Source organism: Megalobrama amblycephala, linkage group LG18, assembly GCF_018812025.1.
Source record: "Megalobrama amblycephala isolate DHTTF-2021 linkage group LG18, ASM1881202v1, whole genome shotgun sequence".
Lineage (NCBI taxonomy): Eukaryota > Metazoa > Chordata > Actinopteri > Cypriniformes > Xenocyprididae > Megalobrama > Megalobrama amblycephala.
In genome coordinates, this window is record NC_063061.1 from 9,371,883 (window position 1) to 9,389,334 (window position 17,452).

Sequence of the window (17,452 nt, forward strand, 5' to 3'; positions counted from 1 at the left end):
ATATATATATATATATATTATTGATGGAGTTGCACCATCTGACATTTTCCAACCTGAACTAGACTTATTGACCCTAATCCAAAGTCACAAGGGTCTTCTGGAGTCCTCTCAGAGGCAATATTTTCTGTTTTATTTTATTTTTTCTGCATGTTTCTGCACATTGGTTGCACCACATGACTTTGATTTGATGGTCAACAACTGAAATATTTATAAACTTCACTGCTATTTTTGTAATAAGATTTTTACTTTATGTCCCAACAATATCAACATGAATTGCTGAAAATAATAAAGCCCCTATTTATCTATTTAAAGTGGGCATCATGTCATTTAACTTAAACATGAAAAAAGCATAGACTCGTGAGAATAGACTTCTTTCAAAAATCTTTCCAACCCCAAACTTTTGAATGGTATTACGTATTAATAAATATATGAAAGTAAATAGATTTTTGTTTTTATTTCATGTTGCCTACCTAGTTCAGTTTAGCTGAACTGCATTTGGAAATAATCTCCACAACAAAGGCAGCGTCGCACGGATAAACAAAAGAGGAAGTAGCGTTATCTGAGGAGAGATGTGACGTAACAGCAGACGTTCACAATAGGGATCTTTTTCTAGCATTGCCCTCAGATGAAAGGCAAAAACAAAAGGCATTTCTCCTAATGAATTCACGTCTAATCAGCCTTGGCCTAATAATTGCCCCAGCACTCATGAAAATACTTGCAGATGTCTTGAACATGTTTTTTTTTCCTCCATTCAAATTCTGCTTCTGTTAAGATATTCACAATTAAACAAGTGTAATCAAAACAACAGCGAGCGATTAGGAAAATGGTTTGGCCTTGATAAGTGTGCGCATTTAAAGCGTTTATGATAAACATCAGGCTCCATTTCCTCAGCTGAGATTATGACGCTAATGCATCGCTAATAGTTATGACTGAGACGGAAATACCAATATCAGCACCAATTAAAAAAATATGAGAAAGAACAGAAGGTTGAACGAAATATTGATGGACAAACAGATGAAAGCTCTGAATAGGCAGATCTTTAAAGATAGTGTGAGAGAGTATCACAGGATAGACTGTAAAGAGAAATCATGTATGCCTGTGTGTGTGTCAAAACAAGGTGTGACCTGACAAGTTTCCAGTGTTAAAGGGTTAGTTCACCCAAAAATGAAAATTCTGTCATTAATTACTTACCCTCATGTCGTTCCAAACCTGTAAGACCTTTGTTCATCTTCGGAACACGAATTAAGATATTATTAGATATCAAAAATAACTTAATTTGTGTTCCGAAGATGAACAAAGGTCATACAGATTTGGACCGACATGAGGATGAGTAATTAATGACAGAAATGTCATTTTTTGTTGAACCAACCCTTTAAGTCAATATTCTGTTGTCAAAGAAAGCAACATAATCACAGCCAAATATAACACATTTGATAAAATGTACAATTGACCTTAAACCAAACCACAAAGCATATTATAAGAAAATATGAAAAAAGAGAATGGTAAAAAGCCTAAATTCTTATAGCTGCTCAAGTAATCAAAAAAGACATAAACAAAACACACTCCGTCCGAGGTGCAGTTCAAGAGAGATAAATCTAAATGTACATGAGATTTGACTGCACACTCACTTGCAAAACGTTTTTATTAACCAACGTTTCGGCACAAAGCCTTTGTCAAGGTATCATACCTTAATAAAAACTTTTTGCAAGTGAGTGTGCAGTCAAATCTCATTTATATTTGGATTATTTTAACGCCCATTAAGCATTGAGAAATTAATTAAATCACTAACAACTGTATAATATAATCCACTGAATGTCATTCATTAAAAACAATATATTTGACGTTTATTTTGAAAATATGTAAGTTTAGGGAAAATGACTCAGTTGACATTTGCAATGGTTCATGGGAGTGGGCTGCTGAGCACTTTTGGCATGGTAACAGTGACTTCTCTGATTGGTGGATCTTTCTTTCAGGGTTGCGTCCAACAATATTCATATTTTAATGATATATTATGAATTAGGGCTGGGTATTGACACAATTTCCACGATTTGATTAGATTTCTATTCACATGCTTGCGATTCGATTCAATTACGATTTTGATTCAATTCGATTCGATATCGATTATTTTGGATGTAGTATTTCAGTTACAGTACATGGCACATTTTCTAGAGGAAAAATAATCTCTCAACTAATGTTGTAAACATGGGAGTCAGTTGGTACTACATTATTATTGTTAAAATTAACTTATTTATAATTAACTTATTTATATACAAACACTTAAATTACACTCAGTAATGTTTTTTTATAATAACTAAAGTTTAGAATTACATAATCATATTTCTCCAATTGTTTTTATATATATATAGACATATATATAATATATACACATTTAAATTGTGGCTGTCATAAGTGATTTATTCAAACATGCATGAAATATTGAAGAACATTAAAAATTATAATGAATATGTAACGGTGCATAGCTATATTTATCAGAATGCTGCTTTCTAGAGTTCACTTTTCTAGCTGACTAATGAGTTTATCACTGAATATGTTTTTCTGAGGTAAATGTGACATTACGTGACATTGTTTACAAGCTGTTTTATTGACATCTTTCCGAGGTTGAAACATTGATTGAGCTATTACACGAGACATGATACAGATTTCGGTAAGATGTACTGTATCTTTTAACATACCTTCAGATGTTTAGTCGTGTTTATTTCGCGCTGTAACTGGTATTAAAGCGGAGAGGATGTTCACATGCGCTCATGCTGCCGCTTCTCTTTAACTGAGGTGCTAAAGCGATCTGTCACGCCACATTAAACAGCGCCAAAACGGTATTTATTTTTTGAATCTCGTAATAAGATGGACGTCATTTGAAATCTGAGACTTTGCTTCATATCAAAAGTAACAAAGCACAAAGATTATTGTGTTCTGTTCATTCATCAACTGAGAACAGACTAGACTAATTGATTTTTGGGATTTAAGAATCGATATCGGTTCATAAAAATAAGAATCGATTAAAATCGAGAAATCTGTATTTTTTTACCCAGCCCTATTACGAATACTGTAATATGCTAAATGCAAACAAGTGTTTTGGCATCTACAAAAGCAAATATTGATCAACAAATTCTAAACTCACGGTAGAAAAAATTGAGACTTTTACTTCAGGAATGTTTTCAACCTGTTGATCTCATGACTACATGGAGCAGGATTTGGACCAGTGAGATTTCACCATGGGCTTGTCATTTATTGCGTCAAATCTAGTTAGGACACTAGTTAGTCTAGGTGTCAAAAAGCTGAACCCCACCGTTGAGACTCATGCGGAGACTCTCGGGAGATGTGGCCTGTTTGAGAGCCTGTTCCACCTGCTCTCTCCTCTTAGACTCAAACTCCAGAGCCTCCTGCAGTTTCCTCTTTGCCTTCTTTTCCTTCTTCAGACGCTTCTGAATAGTGGCTGAGGGAGACAAGAAAAAGGTTTGAACAAACATTCAAACGTAAAACACTTCGCTCGTTCAGCATGGTGTCTGAAAACACAAGGAGACGCCAGCACACACTCGCGTTCACACATTAGAGACTTGAAAGTGCTCATTAGCACTAGCAAAACAAAAACATATGGTGCGCTACGTGCAACAGCTTTCAGAAAGGATATGTAAAATTGCAAGGTTTTTAGATGTTCAAAGTAATAAACTAATGGAAATATGGCCTAGCTGGTGGTGTTTGCTTGGGCATCACTATTACTATTACTCATATTCAGAGGGTTAAGGCTTTGTTCAAATCACTAACCCTACAATCTTAAAAATAAAAGTTCTAAAAGGAGGTTTTCACAGCGATGCAATAGAAGAACCATTTTTTTTCTTGGCATGAAGTTGCTGGTTTTCACTATAAAGAACCTCTTGTACAATGTTAAAGGTTCTACACAGAACCATTGATGCCATTTGAGAACCTTTATTTGTAAGAGTCTAACAAGGAGTAATCAAGTTAAACCTATCAATTCACATTTATGGGACAACACAACAGCTGTACACACACCTCACGCCAACACATCATGTTCACACAGCACAATGTTTTCGCACAGCACAATCTCTGAATATGTGCAAACATAATCAACTCTGTGTATATGTGGATTCACAGCAATTAACAGCCTTTTGAAACACTCAGAGTCTGGCAGAAGACCTTAAAACAAGCTCCTGGCGTGTTCGCTCGCTTACAGCGTTAAATGTATGTCCCTTCCTCCTCGCACCTCTAATTACTTGCCTTTGATTGGCCAAATCATCCACCATATAACAGTGCGCATTAAAATAACATGAAATGCTGTAACAGCCATGGCTAATAAATTATTGAGGTGTTTGTACATATTGTCAGAGTTGTTATCCAGCTGAATAATTGGCTTAATTTCTTGGCGCAAACGGCAGGAGTTGAATTGGCAGTAAATCCACTAGTGACACGGATTGGTTGCGATGAAGGGAGAGAACCGGCGGCATACGCTGAGCTTTTTCTGAGTGTTCGTCATGCGCTAATGTGTTTACTAAAAGAAAATGAAGATCATCGTGAGACCAGTGGATTTCCATGACTTTTTCAGTCATTTGTGAATACTGGATAACTGGACTTAATTTAAACAATTTATAAATGTATTTATGAATAAATAATTACTATTTAATGGCTATAAATATTTATTATAATTACATAAATAATATTATAAATATTTAATATATTTATTTTTAAAAAAGTCATATAATTACTATAGAAACTTCCATTAATTTTTCATAATTTTTTAATGATTTATATGACTGGGGGAACTCTGGACCTAAAATATAACTATTATGTCATGTATTAAATACTGTAAAAATTAAATATTATATACTGTAAAAGATTATTGTAGTGCCTTCTACTTCAATGTAAAACGTTTAATTCATGTTTTACTTGCTTGTCTCTTTGTAATCAATTGTGAAATTTACCAGGAAATTTTGACTGAACATTTTTTTCAGCATATGACGATGATAGTTAAATTATGAACCACCCAAACGCCCTTAAGCTTAATCAGGTGTGTGCACGTACCTCGGCTGTGCAGTTCAGAGGTGAGTTGTCTCTCCAGACTCTCTCTCATCTCTCTTTCTCTGTACAGCTCCATCTTTAACTCCTTGCGTTCCTGTTGCACCTGTTTCTCCTGCACACGGGCATTATCCACAGCCACCTTCAGAAGACCCTGAGCCGCCAACACAACACAAGACACAGTCGATTTTAATACACAGATAAACATCCACAGTTGCCTTATGCAACACGCATATACTTTAAAGCAGCGGTTCTCAAGCAGAGGGCCGGGGCCCACTAGAGGTCCTCAGCAAACTTCCAAAGGGGTTGCAGGGTAACTTAATTATATCAATGTATTAATTTATATAATTATCAATATATTAAAACAATCTAACTTAATTAAAATGATACAAACATACAATCAAGATGTAAACTGAAATCACAAAATCAATTGTGGTCAATCAATCTACCCATATTGACTCTCCCAGTTTCTGTTAATAAGATTTTATAGTAAACATCCATAAGTATTTTGAAGCTATACAATGGATTTGTGTGAGGAACACACTGAAATTTAAATCATTCACTGGCAATCTTGTCAGACATGGGTCAGAATTACAGTATATGGGTTTGGAACATAAGTAGATTATGACATTTAATTTTGGACTGAACTATTCCTTACAAACTTACGCTAACAAAACACACACTGAATGTACCTGGATGTTAGTGAGCAATGTCTCCACGGAAGAGAGGCCATCTGCAAACAGGAAGGGGGCGGGGAAGCCTGGAGGAAGAGTCTGAGTGCCCAGAGGAAGCTTCTCGAACCCTGTCTTCTGCATGGGCAAAGCTAACTGAGCCTCATCTGGCAAAACACAGAACATAATATGAATATGTTGTGAATAGTCACACCAGTGTTTTATGACTGTCGACATTTTATGACGGTCCCGTTTTTCGTGGTTTTTTGAAGCTTTGATTGTGTTTCTATTATAGTGTGCAATATAACATGTGTTCATGTTTCGCGTGTAAAAAAAACACAGTATTTTTTACATAATTTACTGTATACCGCTGTTTCTACTGTCATAAAAACGGGCTGATGACTTCCTTGTTCTATGAAGTCCCTCCTTCAGAAATACGTAACGAGTTCTGATTGTGCCAGCGGTTCCTGTGTTGTGATTCGACAGCAGTTTAGCGAACCTTGCCCAGAAAGGTCACGCCTCTTACCATAACGTGGAGATGCACGCGCTCAGTGTTATTGTAAACATGTCTTTAATTTTACCCTATCAATTTGAGCCGGAATCAGACCCGGTGATTGGACTGCGGGATGAAAATAACAGCGTTTCGACGACATGGCGACAAACACACTCTACAAACGCAACTCTTGTGTATTCCTGTGGGCGGAGGTTAGTCAAAAAACTGTTTTAGTGACGTCATTAAAGAAGGAAGTAGAGGGATGTAGTCCAAACTGGCCGTTCGATGTAGGCGACTTCTGTTAAATAAAATATCTCGCTTGGCATTGAACTTTGAGCTTTAAAATTTTACAGATTTTATTTATACTCTAACAACAACATTACACACTAACTACAGTTTGAAACATGGGATCACGAAGAAGGGGACCTTTAACACATGTGCCTTAATGAGCATTTACAATTTACATTTAATTTATTGTTATTCAATTTGGCATCATAACTGTTTTATTTTGTTCTGTGTAAAATAGTGGTTGACTGACTTTTTTTTTTTTTTTTTTTTTGATGGCCAATGCAACATTTTTAGAGAGCAGGATGACTAAAAGCTTATATATATGATATCAGAGTATTTTATTTAAAGCTAGTAAAAATCACACGCTGCAATTTAAATTTATACTTATTTATTTTACATAATATTTACTAAATTAGAAATAAATTAGTTGAAAATAAATCATTATGGAAAAAAAATAATTGGAATGTGATGGAAAAATAAACCTCTAAAATACATATTTATTCTTTAAATAGCAACTTCTTGATTCTGTAATCTTATTATAGTGTTTTTCACAAATGAATTGTTAAAAGTAAATGAAGTAAACACTGGCAAACGCTATAAAAAATTTACGCGAGGGTCAGTATACAGTGAAATTCGCGAGCACTGTACGCGCACCGCCAGATTTTTGTAACCTCGCAGGTCGCATCTGCGCATTTAATTTTTTTTTGTAGTAATTACTTTATCCACAAGGTGGCAACCATGCACTGGGGGCGTCGATTCACAAGGTATTGAACAGAACAGACCGAACGCATGCAAGCTACAGCGACAATGGAGGCCTACATAGACGAGAGATTAGAAAGAGGTTAGAAAGTACCCTCATTTGTACAACTCTAGCATGAAAGAATACAAAGATGTTTACATGGGCTGTAACTTGTAGCGAGAGATTGCTCAAAACTGTGCACGCGTCGAGCGCCTGTGTACGCATATGAGTCAAGATATTTTATTTTTGATAAAATCCGCTGGCTCGGTGCGCCTTCCATTGCCAGCAAGACAATTAACACTTTCAGATGCCCAGAAAGATACTAAAGTCGTTTAATTTAAAACAGTTCATGTGACTACAGTGGTTCAACCTTAATGTTATGAAGTGACGAGAATACTTTTCGTGCGACAAAAAAACTAAATAACGACTTTATTCAACAATATCTAGTGATGGGCGATTTCAAAATCGAAATTTCAAAATTTCGAATCAGTGGTTCGGAGCGTGTACACGTAAGTCACGTGATTTCAGTAAATGAGGCTTTGTTACATCATAATTGTTTCAAAATTTCAATGGTTCACCACTGGGGGCGTGACTTTGGCAGTTTGATACACGCTCCAAACCACTGATTCAAAACTAAAGATTCGTAAAGCTTCGAAGCTTCATGAAGCAGTGTTTTAAAATCGCCCATCACTAGATACTGTTAAAAAGTCATTATTTTGTTTTTTTTGGCGCACAAAAAGTATTCTCGTCACTTCATTAAGGTTGAACCACTGTAGTCACATGAACTGTTTTAAATATGTCTTTAGTAGCTTTCTGTGCATTGAAAGTGTTAATGGAGGGCGCACTGAGCCATCGGATTTTATCAAAAATATCTTAATTTGTGTTCCGAAGATGAACGAAAGTCTTATGGGTGTGGGGTGAGTAATTAATGACAGAATTTTCATTTTTGGGTGAACTAACCCTTTACGTGACAATTTTTTTCATTGTAGTGACAAACCTATTCCAAGTAAATTGTGTCATTTCTGTGTCACCAAGCAGAATTAAAAAAGATTGTTTACAATCTGGTATCTCAAATATCCCCCCCCCCTCTCTACCATTGGCCAAACAAACAGATAACCCCACCCCCAAACTCATACCATTGGTTGAGTTGTTGCTGTGCTGGGATGGTCAGGACACTCAAACAAACAGAGCAATCTTTAAATGCTGCCACAGTTATAAAATCAACCTATAAACTGCCCACTTATAGTCCCTGCATAACAAACTGGGACAAAAGAAAGCATTTTAATCTCAAAAAAATGATACTTCACCATGAAGTGAGTTACAAATTTGTTTCAAAGAGGATGAACTGGCTACGATCAAAGCGAGACTCGACCGTACACTCAGAAACAGTAAACGCGAATATCACTCAGCGGGGAGAATATAAACCGAGTGAGCACTTCACCGTGTATTTCTGATGAAACAGAAAGCTGCTGTGTCCAAACCTCCATATAGTAGTTAATCTCTTATTTTCACACACACAATCCATATTTTACCCACAAGCCCCATAGGCAACCCCTCCCACCCACAGTGCCAGGCCACAAACTATAGCCCCGCTGCACCAGCAATAACAGATAGAACTGGGGCTGAGTAAGAAAGAGCGCAAGCAGTCATGATTCACCCCGGCTAATCTGGCCAGGGCCTCTCTCAGCGCACGTTGACACGACCCGTCCAGGGCTCCCTACGCAAGACAAATAGGACGGCTGGGGTGGGAATTGTGATGACAGTGTATCACGGGTCACATCGATTTCCCCGCCACGCGCTCTGCCGCGCCCCACCAGATAACCCTGCACTGCTTTCTGCCCATTGTTCATACCCCACCTGTCCCACCAGCTATAAATTTTCCCCCTTCTTTCCTCACCACTGCAAAGGGCATTAAAGAAGAGAGGAGCCGAGAGAAAGAGGGGAAGAATTCGCCCTCCTCCTTCTCTCCTTACAGGTTGACAGTGTGTGATTAAGTTTTTGGTGCCGGCTGAAAGTGGCGAGCAGATGAAGGTCACGCAGATAGAGTGTGAAGAGGAAAGCGCGCGAGAGGAAGAAGGATAGGGTGAGAAAAGGGGTGAGCGGAAGGGGACGCTGGAGAGAGAGGTGTGAGGTGAACTGTGAGATAAAGCTGGAGGTGAAGACCGCAGAAATGTTTAAAAGCGCAAGAGGGTGTGTGTTTATCAGTCACGGCCGTGCATCTGTTCCCTGTGTTCAATTACACACACTATGATGGCTTTAAAGGCTTTATCACTGTACATTATTCCAAAATAAATATGTGTCAAAATGAGTCTGAATGCGTACAGTTTCATTTCGAGCTACAGGCAAAACAAGTGAAAAATTTTGGTCGAAATTGAGGTTTTCACAAAAATGAGTTCAATAAGCCCTCATCCAGCGATCCCAATGCTCCAAATATCAATTAAACATCTAAAACTATCTTTATTTGTATGTTTTCTGAAGGAGTACCTTTCCTTTGTCCATGAAAAATGCCGCTTTCCTCTCTTCACTTCTGGACGACTGGTGCTTCCTCTCAGCACAAGTTTGGTATCATTTTAAAGCTCAGCATTCCAGCTTTGTGAACAGCATTCATTGCGAACTCTCGATGAGTCTGAACCAATGAAATGTGATTTTCAAACTCATGCTGATGTAAACAAAAGATCTAATGCGTGTGCACAAAGACGCCTCAGACAGCGCGCAATCCCAATATACTCATATGAATTACAGTATTTCAAAAAATCTGTTTATATTCATTTTTATTTGTATTTTATATTAATCAAACAATTGTTGAATCATGAAAAAAAAAGTTGAATATATATATTTTTTCCTGTAGATATGGGTTTTCACTTGGTTTGTACCAAATTTGGTGTTATTACCAGGGATTTTAAGGTCTCGATTGTCTCGAGGTCACTTGATTGTCAAAAGTGAGTTTGCTGACTATATCGACTTAAAACAGGTGTAGCTCAATCATTTTTTGTTGGATTACAACAAATAATACATAATTGTAAAGGTTTTTTAATAGAGATAATTAGACAATAACTACTTTTTGAACTCACTGCAGGTCACATGTCTTCTTAATCTTTCATTAAAACTGAAATGGCATTTTGTTTCAAAATTTGGTTCATCGCAGCTCTGGTCTGCTAAATATGGCATGAAGATATTATAAATATTAACATCATTAATATTTTGTTAAGCTGCTTTGATACAATTTGAAAAAAATTGAAAAGCACTGTACAATTTGACTTGACTTTGCTTTACTTTCAGTGGAATCTGTTTTTTAACAAATCTGTTAAATGAATGATTCAGTGACTCATTCATAATACACAAAAAGACTGAGACTTGTCGCCACCTACTGGCGTAATGATGTAATTTGCAAAAAAAAAGGGTCATTGAATGAATCAGGAAACAAATATTGAATTGATTGAAAGATTTTAGTCACCTACATTTAAAGGTGCCCTAGAATCAAAAATTGAATTTACCTTGGCATAGTTGAATAACAAGAGTTCAGTACATGGAAATGACATACATTGAGTCTCAAACACCATTGTTTCCTCCTTCTTATGTAAATCTCATTTGTTTAAAATACCTCCGAAAAACAGGCGAATCTCAACATAACACCGACTGTTACGTAACAGTTGGGATCATTAATATGTATGACCCCAATATTTGCATATACCAGCTCATGTTCAAGGCATTAGACTAGGGCAACCAGTATTAACGTCTGGATGTGCACAGCTGAATCATCAGACTAGGTAAGCAAACAAGAACAACAGCGAAAAATGGCAGATGGAGCAATAATAACTGACATGATCCATGATTACATGATATTTTTAGTGATATTTGTAAACTGTCTTTCTAAATGTTTCGTTAGCATGTTGCTAATGTACTGTTAAATGTGGTTAAAGTTACAATCGTTTCTTACTGTATTCACGGAGACAAGAGAGCCGTCGCTATTTTCATTTTTAAACACTTGCAGTCTGTATAATTCATAAACACAACTTCATTCTTTATAAATCTCTCCAACAGTGTGTAATGTTAGCTTTAGCCACGAAGCACCATCAAACTCATTCAGAATCAAATGTAAACATCCAAATAAATACTGTACTCACATGATCCGACGCATGCATGCAGTATGCATGACGAACATCTTGTAAAGATCCATTTGAGGAATATATTAGCTGTGTGAACTTTGTAAATGCACTGTATTATAGTCGAGAGCTCGGGGGGGCAGGAAGCTCGAGATTTAAAGGGGCCGCAGCCTGAATCGGTGCATAGTTAATGATGCCCCAAAATAGGCCGTTAAAAAAATTAATTAAAAAAAAATCTATGGGGTATTTTGAGCTGAATCTTCACAGACACATTCAGGGGATACCTTAGACTTATATTACATCTTGTGAAAACTGGTTCTAGGGCACCTTTAATTTTACTGAAATGGGCTCGTTTCATGAACGAGTTAAAAATCAACATCAACCTCTTTGTAGTTCTTTTTGATGAGTAGATGACTGAAATTCAAGCTCGGGGAACTAAAAACTACACATCCCAGGTCAATGCGGCAGTAGAAAGGAGGTTAATGGCAGCAGGCTCTTGAAAGCCCTGCCCTCCTGCTGGCCCCTGCACACCTAATTGCAAGTCCCTTTTAAACGACAGATTTATCTTGCTGCGGCTGCTGATAGTGTTCACTTCAATTCATTTTATTCCATCCAGCAAAGAGGGTGGAAGAGCCCTCGGCCCATGACATTTACAAAGTGCCCCCGTTCTGTCTCCCCTCACTGTAATGTGCACGAGTAATGATACTGTGTGTGTGAGTGTGTGTGTGTGTGTGAGGCCAAGCACAATGGGATCTGTTTGTTTGTACATAGTGTGTGTATGTTTGTCGGATAAAAATGTCTTTTTGGTTCACAGCAGAAGACAATACCGAATCATTTTTTTGCAAATGTAAATATTTTTAAAAGATGCAAGTTACTCAAAAAATACCTGAATAAAACACATCCATCCACTCAACCCGACAAAACACCGCCAGACGAGAGTACAAAGTGAACAAACAGATAAATAAATAAACTAACAAAAAGAAGGGAAGTGCTTTTTTCTTTTAACTGACCACTGCTATCAATAATTCATCTATCAGACCTTTTATTTGCTGTCCACTAAAAATAAAGACAATATGAAGTTTCTGGAAAAAGCTTTCTTACCGGTCAAAAACAAAGAAACTCAAGTACCACCATGGCCACCAGAGAAAAAAAAAAAGAGAGAGAGAAAAGAAACAGAGACAAAGCTTTGCTTTGAGATTTAAACCAATTGAAAAGCTTGATTTAAACGCTTTTTTTTTTTTTTTTTTTTTTAATTTCCAATTTAATTATTAAAATTATAATATATATATAATAATAATATAATTTATATAATCAATTTAAATGAATGATAAACTGATTGCTGGATATTGTTATTCTTTTAACATTTTTATTTACTGTAAAGCCATGTAAAGTGTTCTGGAATGTACTGGAACCTCATCAAATTTGAAAACGCTTTCTCCTCATGTCTCTTCCTCGAACTTTTTTTCTAAAGATGGTTTTCTCTCAGCGAGTTGCTTGACATAATGTCAGCCTTCCCAGAGACGGTGGATTCTGCCCCCCGTTCCATATGGATGAACAGATGCCGGGGACAGGAACGGGAGGAAGAAGGCTATCTCCCTCAGCGCCTTTAACCCCAGTGTGCTTTTCTTGCCCCCACATATTTGTTAGTTTTTATTTTGTACATGTGTCGGAGGGGACGTCTCTTGAATATTCAAAGGGATCCAATTAGGGGGTAATTTAGTGCACATCTACGGCACAGTGTTTTTGTCAGGTACGCGTACATGATCGCACCCGCGCGCACACACTAATATAGGTTTGTTTACACAAAGATTTCCATATGAAGATCAAGGCACACAACTAATCACCATAATTGCCAGAGTAAATGTTAAAAGATAGGCAACAGCTAATTATTTGAGGTTGTTTTGAACTGTGAGGTCCTTTTTAGCACTATATTAATGATGTCATGAGAGAGGAAATTAGTGACAAGTGCATATAATGGTGCAGTCTGAGCAAAAAGTTGTAGCTGCTGACTTTACTATTCGTTTTGCCTTGTTTTGATTAAATCAGGTTTGGGTGAGGGCTGTTCAGGTGTCTCGAATTTCACCCCTAAATCAGAAATGAAAATAAGCATTTTCCTACTATAGTGATGTTCATTTTAATGGCAATTTAGCACATAGACAGTTATTTTGTACTATAATTTGTCCGGATGTTTTAATTTTATTATTATTTATGTAAATCCCACTATTTTAGAGTTAAAAATAAAGTAATATGTGCATTTTAAATACTTTAACATGTAAATAATATATCATTATGACTATTTGCATTTATTTAACATTTAATTTACCTTTTTAATTTGGAATCATAGTTATAAAAATTAAAATGTATTTTTTTTTTGCATTACTACAATGCACATTGGAGGGCAATATTTAGCTGTCATAATGTGAGAATACAAAATATCATAACGGTCCTAAAATAAGCTTCACTGCCTTTGTTTCTATTCATTTTTGCTTTAAATATGACATGTTTTGTGTGTCATTCTCAGTCAGTCTCATTTGTCAGCTTTAACTAAACATCACAAAGTCGATCACGTACGGTTGAGTGAGCACACAACACTTGTTCTGAACAGTTTGTGCCTCTGGGAAAATTAATGGATTGCAATGGTTAGAGGATTTCGCATTAGTGATTAAGAGAAATCAGGAAGAAAAAGGAAAACGCAAGAGAGAGAGAGAGAGAAAAAAACAAGACACTGAGAAAAGAAATATGAGATTAAGAGAACAGGGCGAGCGAGAGGACCTTCTTGCCGATCTGATGGCACACAGACTCTGATGGAGCGTTAGCCCGCTAGAGAAAAAAGCTTGAGAGAGACAGATCGCCCCTCTGCCAGTTAGACATTTATTCCCAACAAGATGGCAGTGTTTGACAGGAGGCGCCAGGGGAGCCCTAAAGCATGGGGATCCAAACGCCTGGGTGGTATTTATAGCTGTGAGACACAGTCCAATCAGACCCAACTCACAGAGGAGTAACACGACGGAAGAAACTCCTAGATGAACACCCTCGCCGATTCACAAACATACAGAGATGTGTTACTGGACAGTCCTCGATCTACACGACTATCTGCAATTTACATGAAAATAGGCAACCTAGTGTGCTGATTACAGTAAAGGTCTGGTCACATTTATAATTTGGAGGGTGAAATCCAGTCATTTTGATTTGGAGTTTTGAATAAGGGCGAAAAGTTCTTTAGCTTTTGCTAATTTTCAAGTTTATGCAAATTCACAATGCTGACCAATAGAAAACTGCGGGCAAAAATTGCCGGAATTTTACACAAAACCTGTTCACTGTTCACGAGTAACCACCTAAAACCCCTAGCAACTGCATAACAAAACCATTCACATCACTCTAGCTTTATGGTGGCCCATGCAACACTGCCATTTTCTTCATAAATGCACAAATCTATTTGAACGTACTGATCTGAAAGATCCTCTGGTTTGTTGACTTGCTCTAACAAAAACTCAACAAAGCACAGAAACTTCCTACCACCAAACCGCGAGCTATATTACCGGCACAGTAAACGAAAGTCAATGAAAACAACACGGCGCGCAAGTCACTCCCTATCACCTCTTAATTTTGTTCTTCGACTTCAAATAATTCTCAGGGGTTACACTTCCAAAACTTGAGGTCCACGGGGCCCCTGATTCACTAGAGCACGGAATAACAAGCTACATTAAAACCAGGCCCCCAAAAGGAAATGCACAAAGCACTTAATGAGCTCAACCAAAGCAAAGGACCAATGTTCGTTAGTTAACCCCCACGATACATACGTATACACGGAAAAAGATGAAAGCAGGACAATAAAAAGCCCTAACAGTAATAGGTTGAAGGAGGAAGTGAATGAGGGGGTATTAGTGTATATTACATTTTAACAACCATATGAAGGCTGGACCGCAGAACACGTCTGGGCTGTTCTGGAAGATAGAGAATGGTGGGAATGCAAAATGAAAGAATAGTTCAGTCTAAATGGTGCAATGAGAGCTATAAAAGTGGCACTACGTTGACTTACTGGGTCAGTATATTAGGAAAACTAACTAGATATCAACAGTACGGTGACTTGGAGAATCAGAAAGCTAAACTAAATCCACTTTGCCATTTTTCGACTTACATTGACGGGTATAAGAGAAAGCAGACAGGGTTAAGGAAATAAAATGAACTGGACTCAAACCTCTGTTTCCCAAGCAAGCACCAAGGCTCATATGTCGCAAACCACAAGGCCATGGATTTTAAGCACAAGCAAATATTCAAACTTTCACCAAGTGTAAAACTCTTTTTAAAACAACGACATAGACTAAAAACAAACAAAACTAATTTGGGCGCGTTCTCACTTAAGTCTACAGGAGACTACAGGAAGGGGCAATTTAAACGAACAAATACACCTGCAAATAAACAGGAAAGTAAACAAACTAGAAAAGAGGCCAGGCTGCGTTTTCTTGACACTCCAGCCCTGTGCCTAATGAATATGTGTACATGAAATGAGCCCTAATGAGCATTTCCTTCTCCCCCAATTAGCGTTTGAAGAGCAGTAGGTGGAATATTAAATGAGAGGAATACTAGGTCAACACAGCAGCCCTTAACCTGAGCGCAGGAAGAATGGACCTGCGAGATGAACACGTCTCAAGGGAAACAAAAAAAGAACCCGAGATGCCAGCGAGAAAGTTTTCCTCGTGCAGTCCAATGATCTTTCAATTTCTTTATTTAGAAATGTGAACTCTTTCTCTTGTTTAACAGCATTTTGTGATTGAAAGATCAGAAAAACGTTTGAAATACCCATTTAGCCTTTAGTGTATTTGCATTCAGTCTAATCTATATGTTGCCATTTCTTTTAAAGTTGATAAAGATATACAAATAACATTTAAAATCTAACTTCTGGCACCCAAAATATTGGCACCTGTTTTCAGGGCGTATACAAATTTGCGTGGTAAAATGTCCTCTACAACGAAAACATCCTCTTCCTCTGATTCCACCTGGGAAGAACTAGCATTAGCAAGCAGCAATATTAACATGTGGCAAATTGTACTTTTGCCAGAATATACTGTAAGTGAAAAACAGAACGTGAAAAGAGTAGTATTCATAAAACAGTAGGACATAAAAAAGTTACCTACTACTTCCATCAAGATTAAGAAGTGCGCATTTGATGGACACTTTACTATCCCACAAGGCCATGGGACAGGAGAATGGCAGTGAAGTGACGCAACTGATGCTGTAAGATGCCGACTGTGGTATGTAGGATTTCATTCATACTATATAGAATAGGGGTGTAACGATACCCTCATGTCACGATTCGATACACTGTAAAAAAAAATCCCAGTAAAATTTACGGTAAAAAAACGGCAACTGTGGTTGCCAGAACTTTACCGTAAAAAATACAGTAGCAACATAAAAAAAAAATCTGTTAAATTTACGGTAAAATAATGTATTTCATTAACTGATATAATGTTAATTTACCAACCTAATGAAGTACTAATATCTGTTTTGTACCTTTATAATACACTGACAGTCACCAAACACAGTGGTGATAAGAGTCACATGATGAATCAAAGTTCATCACAAGCAGCTTTTCCACAAGCTGAGGAGGACAATACTAATATATAGAAGGGGCACACAGTGTCATTCACACACACACTAAACACCATCATGGTAACATGCATGAAATTTTAAAAATGCAATAAACATTAATTTAACAACATTAGATGTAACATAAAACCCTAATGTACATAACTGATTAGAAAAAAATGAGAAAAACTAAGAAGAAACAGAGTTATTTCAATAAAAATATATCAAATGTGAAGTGTCACGCAGGGAATTGTGGGAATGTCAATTTACGGTTTTTCACTGTACATTTTTACAATGAACTGTTATTTTTCACTTCCAAAAACTGTGAATTTAACGGTATTTTACCGTAAAATTACATTAAATGTACCGTTAGATCTATTACAGTTATTCACCGTATATAGTACGGGAACTTTCTGTAAACCAATTGACAGTTTTTCACCGCAGCATTTTTACAGTCTTTTACTGTTAAAATCATTTTTTACAGTGTACGTATCACGATACTGAACTCACGATACGATATTAT

At 36.9% G+C, this 17,452-nt stretch overlaps 1 protein-coding gene across 4 annotated transcripts in view; it reads right to left on the reverse strand.

Annotated features, from left to right (window-relative positions):
• Positions 1 to 17,452, reverse strand: part of dacha (dachshund a) — a 201,530-nt gene that overhangs the window by 10,055 nt on the left and 174,023 nt on the right. For 2 of the 4 annotated variants that reach the window (XM_048165579.1, XM_048165577.1), the window contains 3 exons: positions 5,742 to 5,887; positions 5,056 to 5,203; positions 3,308 to 3,454 (listed from right to left, as the gene is read on the reverse strand). In XM_048165579.1, the coding sequence (XP_048021536.1) occupies positions 3,308 to 3,454; positions 5,056 to 5,203; positions 5,742 to 5,887 (441 nt within the window). Of the gene's footprint in view, positions 1 to 3,307; positions 3,455 to 5,055; positions 5,213 to 5,741; positions 5,888 to 17,452 lie in introns of all 4 variants that reach the window. The other 2 variants (XM_048165578.1, XM_048165575.1) reach the window with 1 other exon arrangement.